The 16,708-nt window shown below is 39.6% G+C and overlaps 2 protein-coding genes across 4 annotated transcripts in view; one reads left to right on the forward strand and one right to left on the reverse strand.

Annotated features, from left to right (window-relative positions):
- Positions 1-11,801, forward strand: part of PTPN2 (protein tyrosine phosphatase non-receptor type 2) — a 36,035-nt gene extending 24,234 nt beyond the window's left edge. Inside the window, exons 9-10 of one of the 3 annotated variants that reach the window (XM_058830941.1) lie at positions 833-934; positions 11,668-11,801. In XM_058830941.1, the coding sequence (XP_058686924.1) occupies positions 833-934; positions 11,668-11,716 (151 nt within the window). In that variant the 3' untranslated portion in view covers positions 11,717-11,801. Of the gene's footprint in view, positions 1-832; positions 4,787-5,457; positions 5,820-11,667 lie in introns of those variants that run through there. The other 2 variants (XM_058830942.1, XM_058830940.1) reach the window with 2 other exon arrangements.
- On the reverse strand, positions 9,523-16,694 carry PSMG2 (proteasome assembly chaperone 2). Its single transcript, XM_058830944.1, has 7 exons — positions 16,569-16,694; positions 14,793-14,964; positions 13,962-14,020; positions 13,010-13,128; positions 11,563-11,736; positions 10,229-10,349; positions 9,523-9,865 (listed from the first exon to the last, which is right to left on the reverse strand). The coding sequence occupies exons 1-7, from the start codon at positions 16,635-16,637 to the stop codon at positions 9,773-9,775; spliced, it is 807 nt and encodes a 268-aa protein (XP_058686927.1). The 5' UTR covers positions 16,638-16,694; the 3' UTR covers positions 9,523-9,772.
- Positions 16,695-16,708: the final 14 nt, after the last annotated feature.

Here is a 16,708-nt window from a genome sequence, read left to right on the forward strand (position 1 = left end):
GCTGCAGCCTGAGATGAAACACAGCAGTTCAATGTAGCTGGGCTGGAATTCCAGAATAACAGCTGGGTCACCAAATGCCCCAATGAATTTCTTTCTGTCTTCATGAGTGTTTCGAGAGAGAATGACAGAAATTCTGTAGATGTTTGAAGGAGCCTCTCACAAGAAGGAGTGAGGGTATGGGTATGTGTTAGAAGTCAGTCAGAGCTGGTTTTTGTGTCAGTCATGCTGGCTTAGAGATTGTGAGGGCACTTCTGGAGACACAAATTACAAGGTTGTCCTGTTAATGTAACACAGAGAATTCGGGTTTTTTGTGTGTCCTATATCAAGATCTGGTTTGCATCCTGAGATGAGTGCTATTAAGCCTGCATGGAGCTGTGAGTCGGGGTTGGAGTCAGTGTATTGTTGACACTGGTGTGAACTCTGCAGTGGAGGCACCTGTTTAAATACTGTGACACTTGCATGTGGTACCTGGCATTGCATATAAAGGCAGCCTTCACACAAAACATCTCAGCCACCAAATGGGGTCACAGATGGGTGAAAGACTCAGCTCAGATAATGTGACTAATTCTGTTCTCTGTCAAACTCGTAGCTGAAGTACCATGTACATCTTTACATCTGTCCTTTACTTACTTGTGGGGCTTCACTTTCTGAAACTCTCTACGTCAAGGCGGTTAAAAGATAATAAAAGATTGCTTGGTTCAGATTTTATATACTGCTGCCATATGCTATTGCTGGTTAACTATTGGGAGTGTTGGAAAGAGGTTTGTTTTAATATTATAATAGCCTTTTTTCCCATTCTTCAGTGTAAGATTCACCTTTTTTTCTTTTTAAGTTCTGTACGAAAACGACTGCGGGAGGATAGAAGAGCAAACACAGCACAGAAGCTGCAGCAGATGAAGCAGAAGCTAAATGAGACTGAAAGAAAAAGAAAAAGGTGGTTATACTGGAAACCTATTCTCACTAAGATTGGGTTTGGTACACTGATTTTAGTTGGTGCTTATTCTTGCTGGAAAATGTATTTTCAAGAACATTCCTTGTAAGTGAACAGTAAGTGTGACTGCTCCAACAGCTAATTTTGCTGGAAGGTAATGATTAGGGGTGTGACTTTAAGCATAAACTCCTTATTCCTGGAATGGGTACAGACTGTTACATACAATAGAGAAGTGATGTAAACTTGATCTCATGTCGACATCTCAGGACTTTCCAATGCAGGTACTTAGAAAAGCGAACTGCTGCCCCCCACAGAATTGATGTTTTTTGTTTAATATGAGCAGGTACAAACTTGCTGCAACTGTTCATACACTTTTTAAAATGGTGTTCTGCTAGATCTTGAACAAATGCTGAACCATGGAGGTTCAGCTACTGAAGGCTGTCTGGATTTAAATTTACATACCTGACATAAGCAATAAACAGTGTTGTATCATTTACATTATTAATGCAAAGAAGTTATCCTTAAATATGTGTAATGTGTAATGTATTAGTGACATGAACATAAACATTTTATATTCTTACAACCTAGGATAAATATATTTTATAATTGCATATTTAATCTTTTTGTAGTTCACTGTACTTTTAAAAACTCAGTTTGTACAGATTTCTGACCAAAAGAATTTCATTTTGCAACTAAATGTAATTATAATTTGTGCATGAAAAGAATAGTGCAACCATTCCCCATATTTGACTCTCCAGTTTGAAATGAGCAGCTAGGGGTCTGATGGAGCACTTGGCAATTTCTACTCTGTTAATTTGCATTCCTTATTTATTTTTTATAGTTTTCATTATTTAAGTAAGACTTGGATTTTTTTTTTTAAGGCTTTTGAGAACTTAGCCCCCACTGAAAGTCATACTGTTGATTAATGTATTCAGACTTCAGCTACTGTTTGAAGGCCAACATTGTTCAAGTTCTGACATTCCATTAAATGTAAAACATAATGTTTTGTGTGTCTATAGATTTTAATTGCTAGAAAGAACAAAAAGAATTCATCAGTAATAGTTGTAGAAAACACATCAAAGGAAACAGCATTTGGAATTCCAAGGCAGAAAAGAAATATAGGTAGTGTTCTGCCATACCCGGTGTTTTCAGCTGTATGGGCCACTTTGGTAGTTTCACAAAGTCTAGAACTGTTTTTCAAGTTCCCCAGCACTATATTAGAGACATGCTAGTAAAACACTTGATGACTAATATTTTGGGAGTATCTGCTACAGCCCCTTTAAAATTATTGAGCACTCCCTTTCCATTACTTGGGTAGTAACACTTTCTAAATAGTAATTCAACACAAACCACTTTCTGCCCTTTAAATTACCTTTAAATACAGAGATGGTATATGGCTGAATGTAGTTTCTTGTTCAAGCTGGGAACTAGTAATTTGTAGGATTGGATTGTACTTTGAAACAGGAATTTTATTTATTCAAGCATTGCCTTGTCGGGTAACTTCAGAGAAGTTCTATTTTCTCCTTCCGTTTTCTAAGCTTGGTTGTTTTCTGTTGGGTGTGGGGTCTTGGGGGTTTTCTTCCACCCCCTCCCCCATTTTGTAAAGCACTTCTTGGATTTACTGCTGAAAAATACTCAAAAGAGCTGGATGATTATTTGCTCCTTATTCAAAGGAATTGATTTCAAAATTTTCCAGTATGTCCAAGCTTGATAGTCACTTATGAGGCATGGGGCTCAATTACTCTGACATTTACTACACAAAGCTAAGTGCAGTTTACTCTTTAAAATTCTCATTTCACAATAGCTGATACTATTCTGGACTATGCTGTTTGTATAGTAAACAAAAGCTGAAGGGTCCAGATGAGGAAAATAAGTGTAGTTTCATGGAGTACTGGATTCAGGAAGTTGTGCATCAGTAGAACAAGACAATTTGTTCCATGGTATTGCTGACCAACTGTGCAGCTTGAATAGCATGATTAGTTGCTGGGATAGCTGACTGCTGGACATAGCACAGGCAGGCAGCTCATGTATTTTAAGACATTTCACAATTTTTGCAACCACAGTAACTTTCAGCCAGCAAGAAGACTGTCAAAAGATTTTTTTTTTCTTTTAAATTGAGGACAGGTTTTTCAGCATCAGCTGTAACTGATAGTAGGTGTAAATGTATGTGCCTTATAAAGATATTTTGGTTATGGAAAAATGCATGGAATGTAATTTAAATGCTTTTGTAACAGAAATATTCCAGATTTTATTCTAGATACTTAAAAGCAGCTAAGGAAAAAGTGCAGGCAAAACTTGGACTGATACCACACTGTTGTTTATTGCCCTTCTTTTGGCATGGGGAGGATTTCCTGGGCTACCAGTATCCTACAGGCACTGAGCTTTAACTGCAGCTTGTCAAGTTGTCACTTGATTTTTTTTTTTTCTTGATTCCATCTTCTAAATCCTGGCTTTTCAGTTTTCTTGATCCTGAGTAAGCATTCCTCAGTTCAGGGTGGGGCAGGGCAGGGGGCAGCCAATTCAGATCACCTCACACTCTGTTACCTTCTTGATGCAATAAAGCAGGACTTGCACATTCAGCAGTTGTTCTGTAAAAGTTTGGTTCTGTGATTGCAAGTACCTTGGGAGTCTTAACTGTTAAGAATTTAAGGAGGATGAACCAGTACAAGCCTTGGACAAAACTATTTTGAACAGTGAATTGTTCATGATAGTATGAGAATAGTAAGGAAAATCAAATGATTGGTCTCTTTGTACATTCCAGGAAATAATTTGGATAAAAATCTTTCTGGTCCATCACAAACCCTTAAAACTCAAAATCTGGAGGATTGCTTTCCTTGCTGCACACTAAGCCCTTGTGATACTTTATTATTCTGGAGGATTTAAATTTGCAGCAGTTTTGCACAGCTTGGATGTTAAATAGGAACAAATATGGGCCAAAATGAAGAACTATCGATCCCAGTCACCCCTATCATAGGAAATGCTTAAAGGGTGAAATTGAAGGACATGCCTTCTGACCCCTCCTTGATTTCTGGCAAACTGCTGGCTGGTCCCATGCTACTTCTAAAATGTCATTGGGCTCAATTCAAAATGTTACTGTGTTGTTTTTTCCTCTCTTCTCTGGAAACGCATCAGTCAAAATATTTGATGCATAGTGGGCATCTCTGATTAAACAATGTTTGACTCTCAGATGAACACTTATGTACAAATCATGCACATTTTCATAAAAAAATACCTAGCAAACATTTGGACCTCCACTGCAAGGGGTTTGCAAGATTGGAATTAATCCTCTAGGTTTCCTATTTGTGTTCTTGGTGCAGGGACAGTCCACTTAGTGACGGTACATCTGTATTTTCCTTGAAATGTATTAAGTAAAATAATTTAATTCAGTGTGAAATAGCAATTTGGAAAAAACCTCTGGATTTGTTATGGAAGTGAGATGTTGCCAGTGAAATGTGGCTTATTCTGTTAAACCTCGAGTACTATGGTTTACTGACATCAGTTTATGTCCCCCTGAAAAGGGAAGAGGCGTAAATGTGTATGCATGTATGTGTGACTGGTTCATACAGGCGATGAAAAAGCCTGGTTAGCTTTATGTTTAATGAATGTAAACCAAATTATTTAGTTTGCTGTTTGGCATTATAGTAAAACCTGAGACACTTGAGGACTGCACGGGAAACTAAATTAAAAATGACAAAAGAGGAAGTCTTCTGCAGGGCCGAGTGGCTTAAGCCAGAGGACGGTATTTGCAAAGGTGACGTGATACACAGTAGTCTTCCTGGGCCTTTTTGTTTGCCCCCAAAGTTTTAAGTCAGTCTTTCATTTTTATGTACAAAAAATAAAACATGTTCAAAATTGCATTTCTGTCTGAGTCTTTATTTAAATTGGAAGGATAAATACTTGGAAGCCCTCTTTCAATGTGTCATAACTGGTGGAGGAAAGCTGCTTTATGAATCAGCATAGTGCTTGCAGAACTCAGACGCATTTTAGCTGGAGTAGCTTGGGGACATGGTGCTGTGACAAGGTCTTTTTCTGTAGACTCTGGGAGTAGAGCCTTCCCTTGCCTAAGAACAAAATGTCTAGTGCTGGGGTGTCTTTTTCAGTACAGGAAATCTTCCTAGAAACAGTTACTTTTGAGCTGCTGTAGCAGAATTTGCCTCCAGAGCTGTGAGAGGTGATGTGTCTTGAGATGTAGCCTGCTACAGTCCCTCTGAGGCCCAAGGGGAGTTCTGCAGTGCTTGTAGTTACATGTGTGATGAAGTGGTTTGCTGGACTGAGACCTGTACTTGAGACTCTCCAGCAAGGATGTGCCTTATACTGTAACATTGAAATATGTTCTGGAAAAGCAACGACTTTCCAAGAGTAGTTGCTCAGAGGCAGTAGTTGCTGCAGGGAACACATGAGAAGCTGTTTGGTGTTGACAGTGATCTGCAAACCCACTGTCAGTTCTTAGCTCTTCTTTTTGTTGTTGTTTGTTATCCCCGTACTCTGTACTGAATCGGTGACTTTCTTTTGGTTGTATGTCGCAGGCCGAGACTGACTGACACCTAAGCCTTCGAGACTTGTGAATATTCTGCAGCTATAAACTGCAAATTATTGACATGCAAAGCGAGACATGACCCCCCTCTTCGGGAACAAAAAGTGAGGTCTGTTAAGTACCAAGAAGACCTCAGTTATCTGTTTACAGCGTAAACTGCACCGAGGGGATGAAGACCACCAGCAGCGTGTGCCACTTTGCAAAACAAAATAATATGCCATCTTTTGTTTTTATAATGCCTGTATTAATGTAGAAAGATGTAAAAGAAATAAATTAGGAAGTATTTTGTTTTGTACTGCCATTCTTATTGTATTTTTATACTTTTTGGCAGCATTAAATATTTTTTTAAATTGATGATGTGCTGTTGTGTGCGCGTTATGTTAGGGAGAACCTGTTAAGAGTGTGTGTTGTGGAAAAAGAAGGGTTTTGCCTTAAGGTTTCCTGCTACCTGTCTTAACTGGAAAATGGTAAAATTATTAGAGTGTGCTTTATGCAAGTATTTTCATTAATGCTAAGTACTGTAGTTTGATTTAGGAGGAACTCTTGCACATTTCTTTTGTAGTACACCACTCAGAATATTTGTTAATCTGACCAGTCGGTTTGGTAATCCTTTTTATGTTTGCTATAAAATATGCACAAAATGTTCAGAGTAACTTTGTGACAGGAAAGTGTTCTGTTGGTGATGCTTTAAAGGGAGGAAAGAGGGAAAACCTTGCCTCTCCTGACCCATGATCGTGCGTAGTTAACGGGAGCTGAGGAACAAAAACAAAGCGCACAAAAGTCAATGGTGTCTGTAATTAAACAGGTTTTGGATTGTGCCATTGCTGTGTGTTCTATGTACAGTATTTTCCTTCATGTCTCCCACATTCTGTCAGTGTTCTCCTTGACATAGTCAGGATGGATTGGAAATGGGTAAGGCAAGAGTGCTGCTTAAAGGAATTCTTCCAATGAGGTCAGGAGGGTTTCCAGCCCTGTGCTTTCTGTAACAGAGCTGATCTCAATTCTGCATTTGTTCTCTGATGGTTTCAGATAAACCTTAACTCACAGAACTCTATATATTTTCTGTGACTGTCTAAACCGGCATGTGGTGATGTTCTACATGGAATTTGCACCTTGCATATTTTTAACAGGTTTTTGTACAAGTCATATAGTTACTGAAAGTGAAGTGTGGAAGAGGAGGAAATCTAGGCCAACTCAGACAGTTTTTGCTAAAAAAGGCAGCAGCCTGAAATTTTACCAAACTTGGTCTTGAGGCCCATTCATGAAAGCAGTCATATTCAGAGTTGTGTTGAACTTGAAGGGGAAGCCAAAACAGGGGAGTACTTAATGCTATTACTTGAGCTAAAGACACACTTGACACCATCCTGAAATAGTCTAAATTGCCAGTCTAGTTGGTCCAAATTTTTTTTTCTTTACATGATTACCACGGTTCTGAGCCTATGCTGAAGGAAAAAACAACATTGTGACTTGATTCAGATTTGATTTTCAAGATGGTGCAGCTGTGAAACTAGGAGTGTTTATAGCAAGGGATCAAGCTCTGCCAAAACCACTGCAACAAATGCTGCTATTGTTGATTACAGGAACAGGGCCCGTTTATACCACGTGGGACGTCTTCGGATAAAGCTCTCAGCTATTCATGCCTTTTACCTTTAGCTATGGTTTAGGTTTTCATTATTTTCAGAGCTGTGAGTAAGCATACAGTGCATGACTACTGGAAATGTGCCTGTGCCTTATTCTACCTGCTGCTATGACATGCAACTAGTTTATCTTGTGGGGCATAGCCAGCTGAGTATCCTAATAAAAATGCTGATTGTCCTTAGTTTTTACATTATTTTTAGCTACTGAGATGCTGGAATAAAGTTGATGTCAGCCAACTCGATGAACTGGCAAAGTAGATAAAGGTAGAATAGTTCCAAAACCAGGGTGTTGTTGGGTTTTGTTGAGTGCTGTCTTGTGACAGAAGTCTTTCTTTCAGACCCGTGTACTTGTGTGGTTATTTCTACACAGGCCCCACTTCATGACTACTGTTGGGAAAGTATTTTAAAAAGTAAAGGAAGGGGAGAGAAAGTGAGTGTGTCTTTGTAACCTTTAAAGAAATGGGGTTTGTGATCAGACCTGTGAAAGGGTTTTTTTTCCAAATGAACAAGCTGTGATTTACTGACTGCCGTTTTATTTCCCCATGCTCAAGGGCAGTGTTGCAGAGGTGTTTTTACTTTTGCTAGTCATCTGAACAGCACAGCAGAGGTGCAGCCTTGTCCTGCAGGAAGGTTTTAATGTGTGCAGGGGCTGCACTTGCCTGTCCCGGGCACTGGAGGCAGGAGTGGCTCAGGGCCAAGGACAGCGCCGCCCGCAGAACTGCCGACCTTGGAGAAGCTGCGTCCCTGCTCTTCTCGCAAGAATCTGACTGCCCTCTACCTTCTTCACAGGGAATAGGAAAGCCCTGAGGATTTTCTCTTTCAGAAAGTATTCCCAGTGTTCTCCTTTTCCCTTCTCAAGGTTTTGCTCTTGAGGAGGTAGTGAACATCTATGACTCACTTAAGGAAAGCGTTGTGAAGCAAAGAACACCCCTTTCATTGCTTCTGTCTGATCCTTCAGTCCCTCAAGACTTAATTTGCTCTCCTGCTCTGTATACACTTCGTAGTCACTTGGCTTAATTTGAATATGGTTATTTTTCCAACTAGCTTTAGGCTTATCAGACTTGCCTTGTGCTACACGTGGCCTTTTGTTTCATTCCCTGACTGCATCTGCATTTTGACTTGCCAGCTTACCAGTCTGGATACCTGTGCGAACTCCTAAAAATGTATTTTGGTTAATTCTCATGTCTCAGCTCTAAAACTGACCATCCATGATCTGAAGTTGTTTTTAAATCAGCTGTGACAAAGCACTTCTAAAAGGTCAAAATTGAACACATAGCTAAATGCTATAGTGCAGCAAGTACCATGACAAACATTGAACATCTGAACTGTCCATCACACAACTGCTGTCTCAGACTAAGCCTGTAAAATGCAGAGATACCAGACTGCCTGATATCAGGCAAGGTTCCCTGATTTCTTTTTATTTCAGAGCACTGTATTAATGTTCAATCTAGAAGGCTCATTGACCTAGAAAGCTTTCGTTTCAGCATCTTAGCAGCTTCTGGAAATGGAACAGAAGCCTGGAAAAGAGAGGGCTCAGGGGTAACCTAATTGTGGCCTCCTGGTTCCCAGAGGGACCCTAAAAGAGAGCTGGAGGAGGACTTTTTACAAGGGCATGTAGTGAAAGTATAAAGGGAAGTGGTTTCAAACTAAGAGTAGGTTTAGGAAAACGGCAAAATTATTAGAGTGTGCTTTATGCAAGTATTTTCATTAATGCTAAGTATTGCAGTTTGATTTAGGAGGAACTCTTGCACATTTCTTTTGTAATACACCACTCAGAATATTTGGAATATATCTGACCAGTCGGTTTGGTAATCCTTTTTATGTTTGCTATAAAATATGCACAAAATGTTCAGAGTAACTTTGTGACAGGAAAGTGTTCTGTTGGTGATGCTTTAAAGGGAGGAAAGAGGGAAAACCTCTTAGATTTTAGGAAGAATTTTTTTACTGTAAGGTGGTGAGGCACAGGCTCAAGTTGCCGAGAAAAGTTGTAGATGCCACATCCCTGGAAGTGTTTAAGACCAGGTTGGCTGGGGCTCTGAGCAACCCAGTCTAGTGGAGCGTGTCCTTGCCTACAGCAGTGGGGTTGGAACTAGAGGATCTTCAGGATCCCTTCTAACACACACTGTTCTAAGACTCTATGCAGACAGAAAAGACAGAACAGGCTGTTACATTGCTTGCAGTCTCCCTAGTTGAAGCTACCACAACAGCATTGGGAAAAGAAGGCAAAACCAGATCACTTTGGACTTTCACTTACCTCACCAGGAAGTCTTGAAAAAAAAGTTAAGATCCACAGATGATGTGAAAGTGGAGGGTTTTATCTTCGAAGAAAATCCATGCCTACATATCACTCAGTTCTCAGTGGCATTAAAAAAGAGCACCTTAAGCTTGTCCATGGTAGTAACACTTAACCAGGGAAAAAGTTTTCTTAAAAAATATTTTATTAGAAAAAACTTCCAACCAAAGTCACTCAATAAACAACTGTACAAAACATATTTCTTTGGTGAGTTTGTGAAAGTTACCTTAATTTCTTTAACTACCCACATACACAAAAGAAATTTTTCTTAAATAAAGCATTTATGTAGACACCAAAGCAAGCTCCTGCTCCTTGGCAATTACTGTGTAATCACCACCTCAAGGGATACCTGCGACTCACAGTGAGTTCAGAGCTGATCAGAAGAGGGCAGGTGGGAGACCATTGCCAAAAAGTAAGCGCCAAGAACTCGGTATCTTCCACTGTGAAGAAGGATCTGTGGAATTGTTGCTCTGCAACAAACCCAGAATAATTAAGTTTTAAGTAGCAATGATGTAACTGGCACAGGTATTAAAATAATGGGCAGCAGTACAAGTGTCAATGTCATGGTGGGTTGCTTTAGAGAAAGGCACTGGAAGAGAAAACTCCATCAAACCTTTGCACAAGTTTTGCCCACACCTGTCAAACAAAAGAACTGGTGTTCAGATTTGTTTTTTCAGGTGGGGAAACTCCCAGTGAGATTTTAATACAATTATATATTTTATTTGGCATATTCTTGATGATAAGAGCCAAAATGAACCCATCTGAACTGAAGAAAAATTAAAATAATGAATATAAAATATGAAAGCTAGAACTTTGGATCAAACAGTACTTACTTCACTTTTAATTAGCTGGAGCCATTCATTAAGATAGTTAACAAGAACAAATGCATCAGGGATGTTGTCTCCTTCTGAGCAAAATTTCAGAAGAACTGCCATTTGGATTCCCTCTGAACAGCTGCAACAAAAATGAGCATGCATTTGTATTTTGTTTTTCAATCCACAACAATTGTATTTATGTATTAAGAGCAGCAATAATATGCATGCATCTTGTGAAAAGCCAAAACCGAAAAGGAAAAATGTATGGAAATATATATATATATTTTTTTTTTTTTTTTCTCTCCAGATTTCCTTGATTGCATTTTCACACTTCATGCTCTTTTGCTTAGTCTTGAATTTGTTCTTTAATTTTCTTTTACTTTGCAAGGCAGGAATCCTACATCTTGCAAGAGTATTCAGGCCTTTAACATACTTAGTTTGCATTTTTTTGCTGGTGAGGTGCTTATACAAATCCTTTGATACAACCACTCCTTATCTTTCTGTATATTTTAAACCAGTAGTTTTGCAGGCTGTATATCACTACTTCACTCAGAATACTCTCATTTTTTAATTGAGATATTAAGATGGTTATTTTAAATTTTTTTACATCAAGTCCTTTTCTTTTGCAATTGTATATTGTTTCCATACTGAAGTCAGTATAAAGGTAAGCACGGCATTGGTAACTTTGCTGCTGTTGAATATAACAGTGTGGTCAGTTGTCAAAAGTAATAATTAAAAAATAAAAGTCAATTTTCCATCTGACACAACCCATCTTTTGCAGAACCACACAGTTGTGCTATAAATGTGTATTAGTTTCTAAAATTCAAAAACTCAGCTTTCAGCACAACTTCTGATGTGTGCACCTTTTAACAAAACCCCCACATCTAATTTTTTGGCTGGCCCTGAAATCTTAACTCATTCATAGTGTTCAGAATTGTTTGTGGGTTTTTGGGGTTTTCTGTGTAACTGACATTGGAATCATTTGCCTCAGAAACAGTTTTAGTTAAAGTAGCACAGGTACAGGAATTCTACTACATACAAATTGTGGTTTGGATAATATCACATACTAGATTGATTGTGATCATAACTGTAAATTTAGACTTCATTATTTTCCTTTAGCCGATTCCCTTATATTTTTATCTTACTCTAACTTTATGATCCAGGACTCCCTATTCCTCTTCCTCTTAATTATGGGCCTGACTTGAAAGAAATTCTTTTCCTATAAAGCCCTGTTACACAAAAAGGACTTTTCCTATAACATAGCAGTTTATAAAATAAAGTACTAAAGTACCCAAGTACTAAAAAAAAAAAGATTTCTAGTATCTTTCTGTGCTTATCTTTAGGCAACTCACCTCTCAGTAAACAATAGTTTTGTGATGCCACCTCCAGGTATATGCAGAACTTTGTCTGTATCACTTATTCCAGGGTAAGCTGCTACTTTCTCCATTTCTTTCCAGTTTAGCTCCTTCATGCGGCCTCCAACTGCTTTCTCCAGATCAGGTGTGAGCAGGTAGCGCAGTGGTGTCCTAGAAACAAGTCAAGGATGCATTCAGTCTGCCAAGGAAGAACACTGCCCCAGTTATCACTTGTGGCAGACAGAAGGTGCAAGCACTGAGGACCTCACACCTGCAGGGAAGAACTGCTCCAACATTCTCTCCCTCTTCAGATCAAAGTTAGAAAGTAAGTCTGGCCTCAAAACTGTACAAACTACTCAACTTTCACAAATAGAACTTAGGTACCCTTTTAGAGGCTGAAATAACTGGACAGTGCCAAATGCATAAGCACATATATGGGGGAACTGCTTATGGTTGTTAAAATAATCTACAAATAAATGGTGCTTTTTCTTCCTTCAGATCGAAGTGATTAATTCAAAATCTGTCAGGGTAAACTTGGACTCACCATGATACAGTCTTTTTAGTAACCTCACGCTACTAATACATTCAGACTTGAGTCAAGTTAAAAGTATTTTCTGAATGCACTACCCTCACTCTTATAAGGCAGCTGTTCTGTGGTGCTGAGGGAGCTTGGAGTGTTTAAATCACAACTTATGACTTAGACCTCATCAAATAACCATCAGTTCCTCTCATTTCATTCCATGTTAGCTGGCCATCCTGGAATTGTATGGATCTACCACTATATCTGGGACATGCATAGATCTAAACCTCCTTTGAGGCCCTATACATTTACAGAGCCTGAAGATAACAATTGCAGAAATACTGATTTTATTTGTTTCTCATTAAATTACCAATTATGATGTCATCAATCAGCAAGACATGCCTGGCTTTTGGATGGGTAACAGCTAGTAAAAAAAATTGCAACCTGGCAGTTGCCTCCCAACAAATAATAACTGGTAACCTCCTATTAAAAAAAAAAAAAAAAAAAAGACAACTTGCTGTATCAAAGAAAACCTTTCGAACACAGAATGATGACAAAGATGTCAGAAACAAACGAATATTGCAATCAACTGTTAAAAATCTAACCTTTGACCTGTATGTCAGCAGTTAATCCCTCACATTGCTTGCAGCCACAAGAAGCTAAAACTGAGGCAATGCCGGGCAAGTGCAATTTACTTACAGCTTTTCATTTGATCAGTACTTTTGACACTAGTAACCCAGAAAATTCAGAGACTAATACTGTGTAACATCATGTTATAACAGCATACTAAGCATTTTATTACCTACATACACATGCAAGCAAAAGCACCCTGCCAAAAGTACTCATTACATGGACACAGAGGGAAATATGTCAGTCAAAAACACCCAGAAACATCAGTTAGGTCTTTTAAGGACACAAACATACCCCAGAAGCTGCTCATCATCACGCTGGTATGCATGGCTGCTGGATAGAAGGACAACCCTGGCATATTTGCTGCTCTTCACCCAAGAAAGCAGGGTTTCACAGAATGGCCTGTACTTGTTCTTTATGCAAAGACACAGAAAAAGAAGTAAAACATTTACCGTGTCCTGAACAATACTTGGTGTTATATATAATGTTTAGCAGTGATGTAAATTATTCTTCATATCCACTTATTCTTCTTCAGCCACAGATAAATTATTAGAAAGCAGAGAACTGCCCTAGTTGTTTACTTAAGCAAAACAATATGTAGAATTATAAGAATTATCAAGACCACATCAACAACAATACCACCTGTTTTGTGTGCCATTAATAGCAAAGGAAAAAGCTTTAGAGCAAGATGGGGTGGCAGAATCAAGCAGTATTTTTCCACACTTTGAACTGCCAAAATACTGAACCACAATTTTTTTTTTCTGTCATGCCATTCTGCTTATTTTAAATTACAGCTAATTACAGACCAGCTAATGAGTAATATTAAATTCCTAATTTTTACCAAACAAACACAGTTAAAATGAATATAGAATACTATGAAATAATTAAATTGGCATGACACACACAAAAAAAATAAAGCTGTTACAAAGAACACACAAAGACAATAAATGTAAAGGAAAAAACCCTAAACTATCAAAACCCAGACCATTTTCTTATTTTCTTGACTCCTGTTAACTAAGGAGATATTTACACTAAAGTCTACCAACACAGGCAGCTGTTGTGGGGCTTGGAAAAACAAAAGCAAAGCCTCAGCCCTCAGTGAATGCAGAAATCAGTAAAACTGTACCAACTGCAGAAGGTGTTACAGCATGAAGTAGAAAAATAATTGTGCCAGACCACTGAATATTTGCCAGCAGAACTATTCAAACCAAACAGTGAAGTAAGAGCAGTCAATGAACATACATACCTTTATAAAAGGTGACCTGATCTGCAGAACTACAAGTTTCTTTGAAGGTACGGAGTACACTACAAGAAGAAATCATTAACTCTTGTTAAGCAGAAACTGAGAAAGAGATCTGGGTTTGAATATATCAAGAACTACCTCGTTTACAAACTTCAGAATAATAAACCTTTCAGCTATCAATTCATACGAGAAAGCCTGATAACATCCACTGTGTTAAAAACACATATTTCTGTGCATTGTATTTTCATCAGACTTAGTTTCAGTTGTACTAAATTCAAGGATTGAATTATGAAGGATATATGAAGATTTGCCTCCTGTAATGATGCAGATGATGTATGCATCTTTGCAAAGATTGACAGATTATTCTGAGAGGGTAAAAAAATAAATACAATGATCAATATAGGGAAAGAAACTAAGAATTTGTAGGGGGAGTGGGAGAAACATTACACAGGGAAAAAGGTATGTAGGAAGGAAGAAGAGTGGATAAGTATCCTTCTAAATCAGAAATTAAACTTGTATTCTAGTAATTTATTTTAAGTATGTGCACACTTGATAGTGCTTTGGATTAACACCACAGAGAGTTTTGGCTGCACTGCAATATGGCTCAAATTCAACCTTTCTTGCTGGTTCCAAATGTCAAATTGGTTTTCCAAAATAACAATAGCAACAGTTTCCTCTGTGAAGTGTAAATATGTTCCTATCTATAGGTTTCTGCAGCTGTTATTACTAACCTTAATTTAAGCACATCAGCAAAACTTAACAACAACAAAAAGGTAAATGTGATATTCTTGCATCTTATGTCCCCTGCAAACCCCTTCAGCATTCAATACCCACCTTCAGCATTTATACTCAGCTCCGTTGAGTTTTCCTCTGCTGTTGCATATGGGTTATTTCCAACCATTGGCACCAGGCAATCAGTGTAGAAGTAACCAACTTTAGTCATGTCAAGTGTGGAAATCACCAGATCTATTGCCAACTGACCAACATTTCCCACGGACACTGCTGGCTGAAGTAACAGAATGAACCGAATTACGGTGTGCTTTATGGACGGCATAAGGTGCTCTTCAAATAGTGAGAGCTTAAATTCCTTAAAATCTGGTCAAACATGATTTCTAAAAGTGGCTGCTCATCCTCTGGCAAAGGTGACTATTTCCTACCAGAAGAATTGGTAAATATAGGATTTGGTCCCTGTCTGACAAAAAACATCCTGGCCACTTCTGTGAATAATCCTGTCTCACTGTAAACTGAAAGGACAGCTTGGTAACTTACCTCCTTCCCCACATTTTTGGACTGAGAGAAGGTAAAAGCCACTCAAGCAACCGATGTGAGACTGGCAAAACTCACTTGATGCCCAAAGGCAGTGCTGGTATGACATATTAAGCCTCTAAATCTCAGACTGACCCATAGACAAGGGTAAGGTTTTTTCATTTTTTTAAGGATGAAAATTATAAGGGTGCCCTTAAATTAATTTCATAGGAATTGCTGTGGGTTATCATCAAAGGGGCCAGATACTGATCTAATATACTGACCTAATATGATGGCACGGAAAAAGAAAGTCAAGAGTCTGTGTCCTTCCAAAGAAACTATTACGGGAGGACAACCATAAAACGTTCGGTTGCTTTCCTTTAATTTATAATCAAATCTAAGTATTGCTGCTGCTGCCCACTGCGGAAAGACACCGTATTTGAGGCTGACAGTAGGTGAAGGAGGCCGCAGCAGCACCGGCTGTCCCCACGCCCTGGCTGGTACCCAGCTCCCCGTCAGTCCCACGCGAGGAGCTCGGCAGTGATGTGTTTCCTGCTGCTTGTCAGCTGACCGGGAATGACTTCCTGCGCAGCCTGCACAGTCATCCCGGGCTGTGCAGCCCTCCCACGGAAGCGATGGGGTTCCCTGCCGCTAACCCGGCAAGGGGAGAAATGCCGGCTTTTGCCCCTCCGCAGCCTGCGCTGGAGCTCTCGCCCCACACTGACATCGGGCACATGACCTGATGTCATACCATATGTGAAGGCGATAAAAACACTTCCTAAAACAATCCTAATCCGAGATGTAAATGTAGCAGAATAATTTTTTTTTTTTACATTGTAAACATTTATATATCGCATCTAAATGAAAAAAATCCCAAGCTTTTATTGCAGTGGCAACCAGGGGTGCTGCAAATCCAGTAAAAGCACATAGGGCGCATGGATTTTTAGAGCAACAGCATATAGCTATCGCTCTGAAATAGCATATAGCTGTTGCTCTAAAATAAAACATAGCTGTTGCGGCTCAGCACGGATCGTCTTGACAGGGGCGAACACGGAGTTCTGAGGAGAGAAGCTGACAGAAATGGAGAAGACCGAGCTAAGCTCTGCTGCAGACAGAGCCCTCCAAACCCTCATTTCCTCGGCAGAACACCCCAGATTCCACACACACCGCCTGCCCTGAGACTTCTCCGTTTATCCCACGGCCAAGTGCCCAGGGATGGCCTTCGGGCAGGGCAGGGAGAGACACCAGAGCCCCCCGTGTCCCGTCCTGCCCCACAGGAGCGGAGCCCACAGCACAGCGACCGGGGACAGCGACCCCTCAGACCCACCGAGGGCGGGGGAACGGGGAAGCAGGAGCGTGACTCACCATGAGCAGAGTGAAGCCTTTAAAGTCGGGGGCGGCGGAGCCCCCGCCGCGGTCGCATGGAATGAACATGCCGGCCTGGAAGGGAGGAGGGAAGTAGGCAGTGAAGAAAGGAAGGAAGGAAAGGAGGAGGGATGTAAGGA

Source organism: Poecile atricapillus, chromosome 2, assembly GCF_030490865.1.
Source record: "Poecile atricapillus isolate bPoeAtr1 chromosome 2, bPoeAtr1.hap1, whole genome shotgun sequence".
NCBI classification, from domain to species: domain Eukaryota; kingdom Metazoa; phylum Chordata; class Aves; order Passeriformes; family Paridae; genus Poecile; species Poecile atricapillus.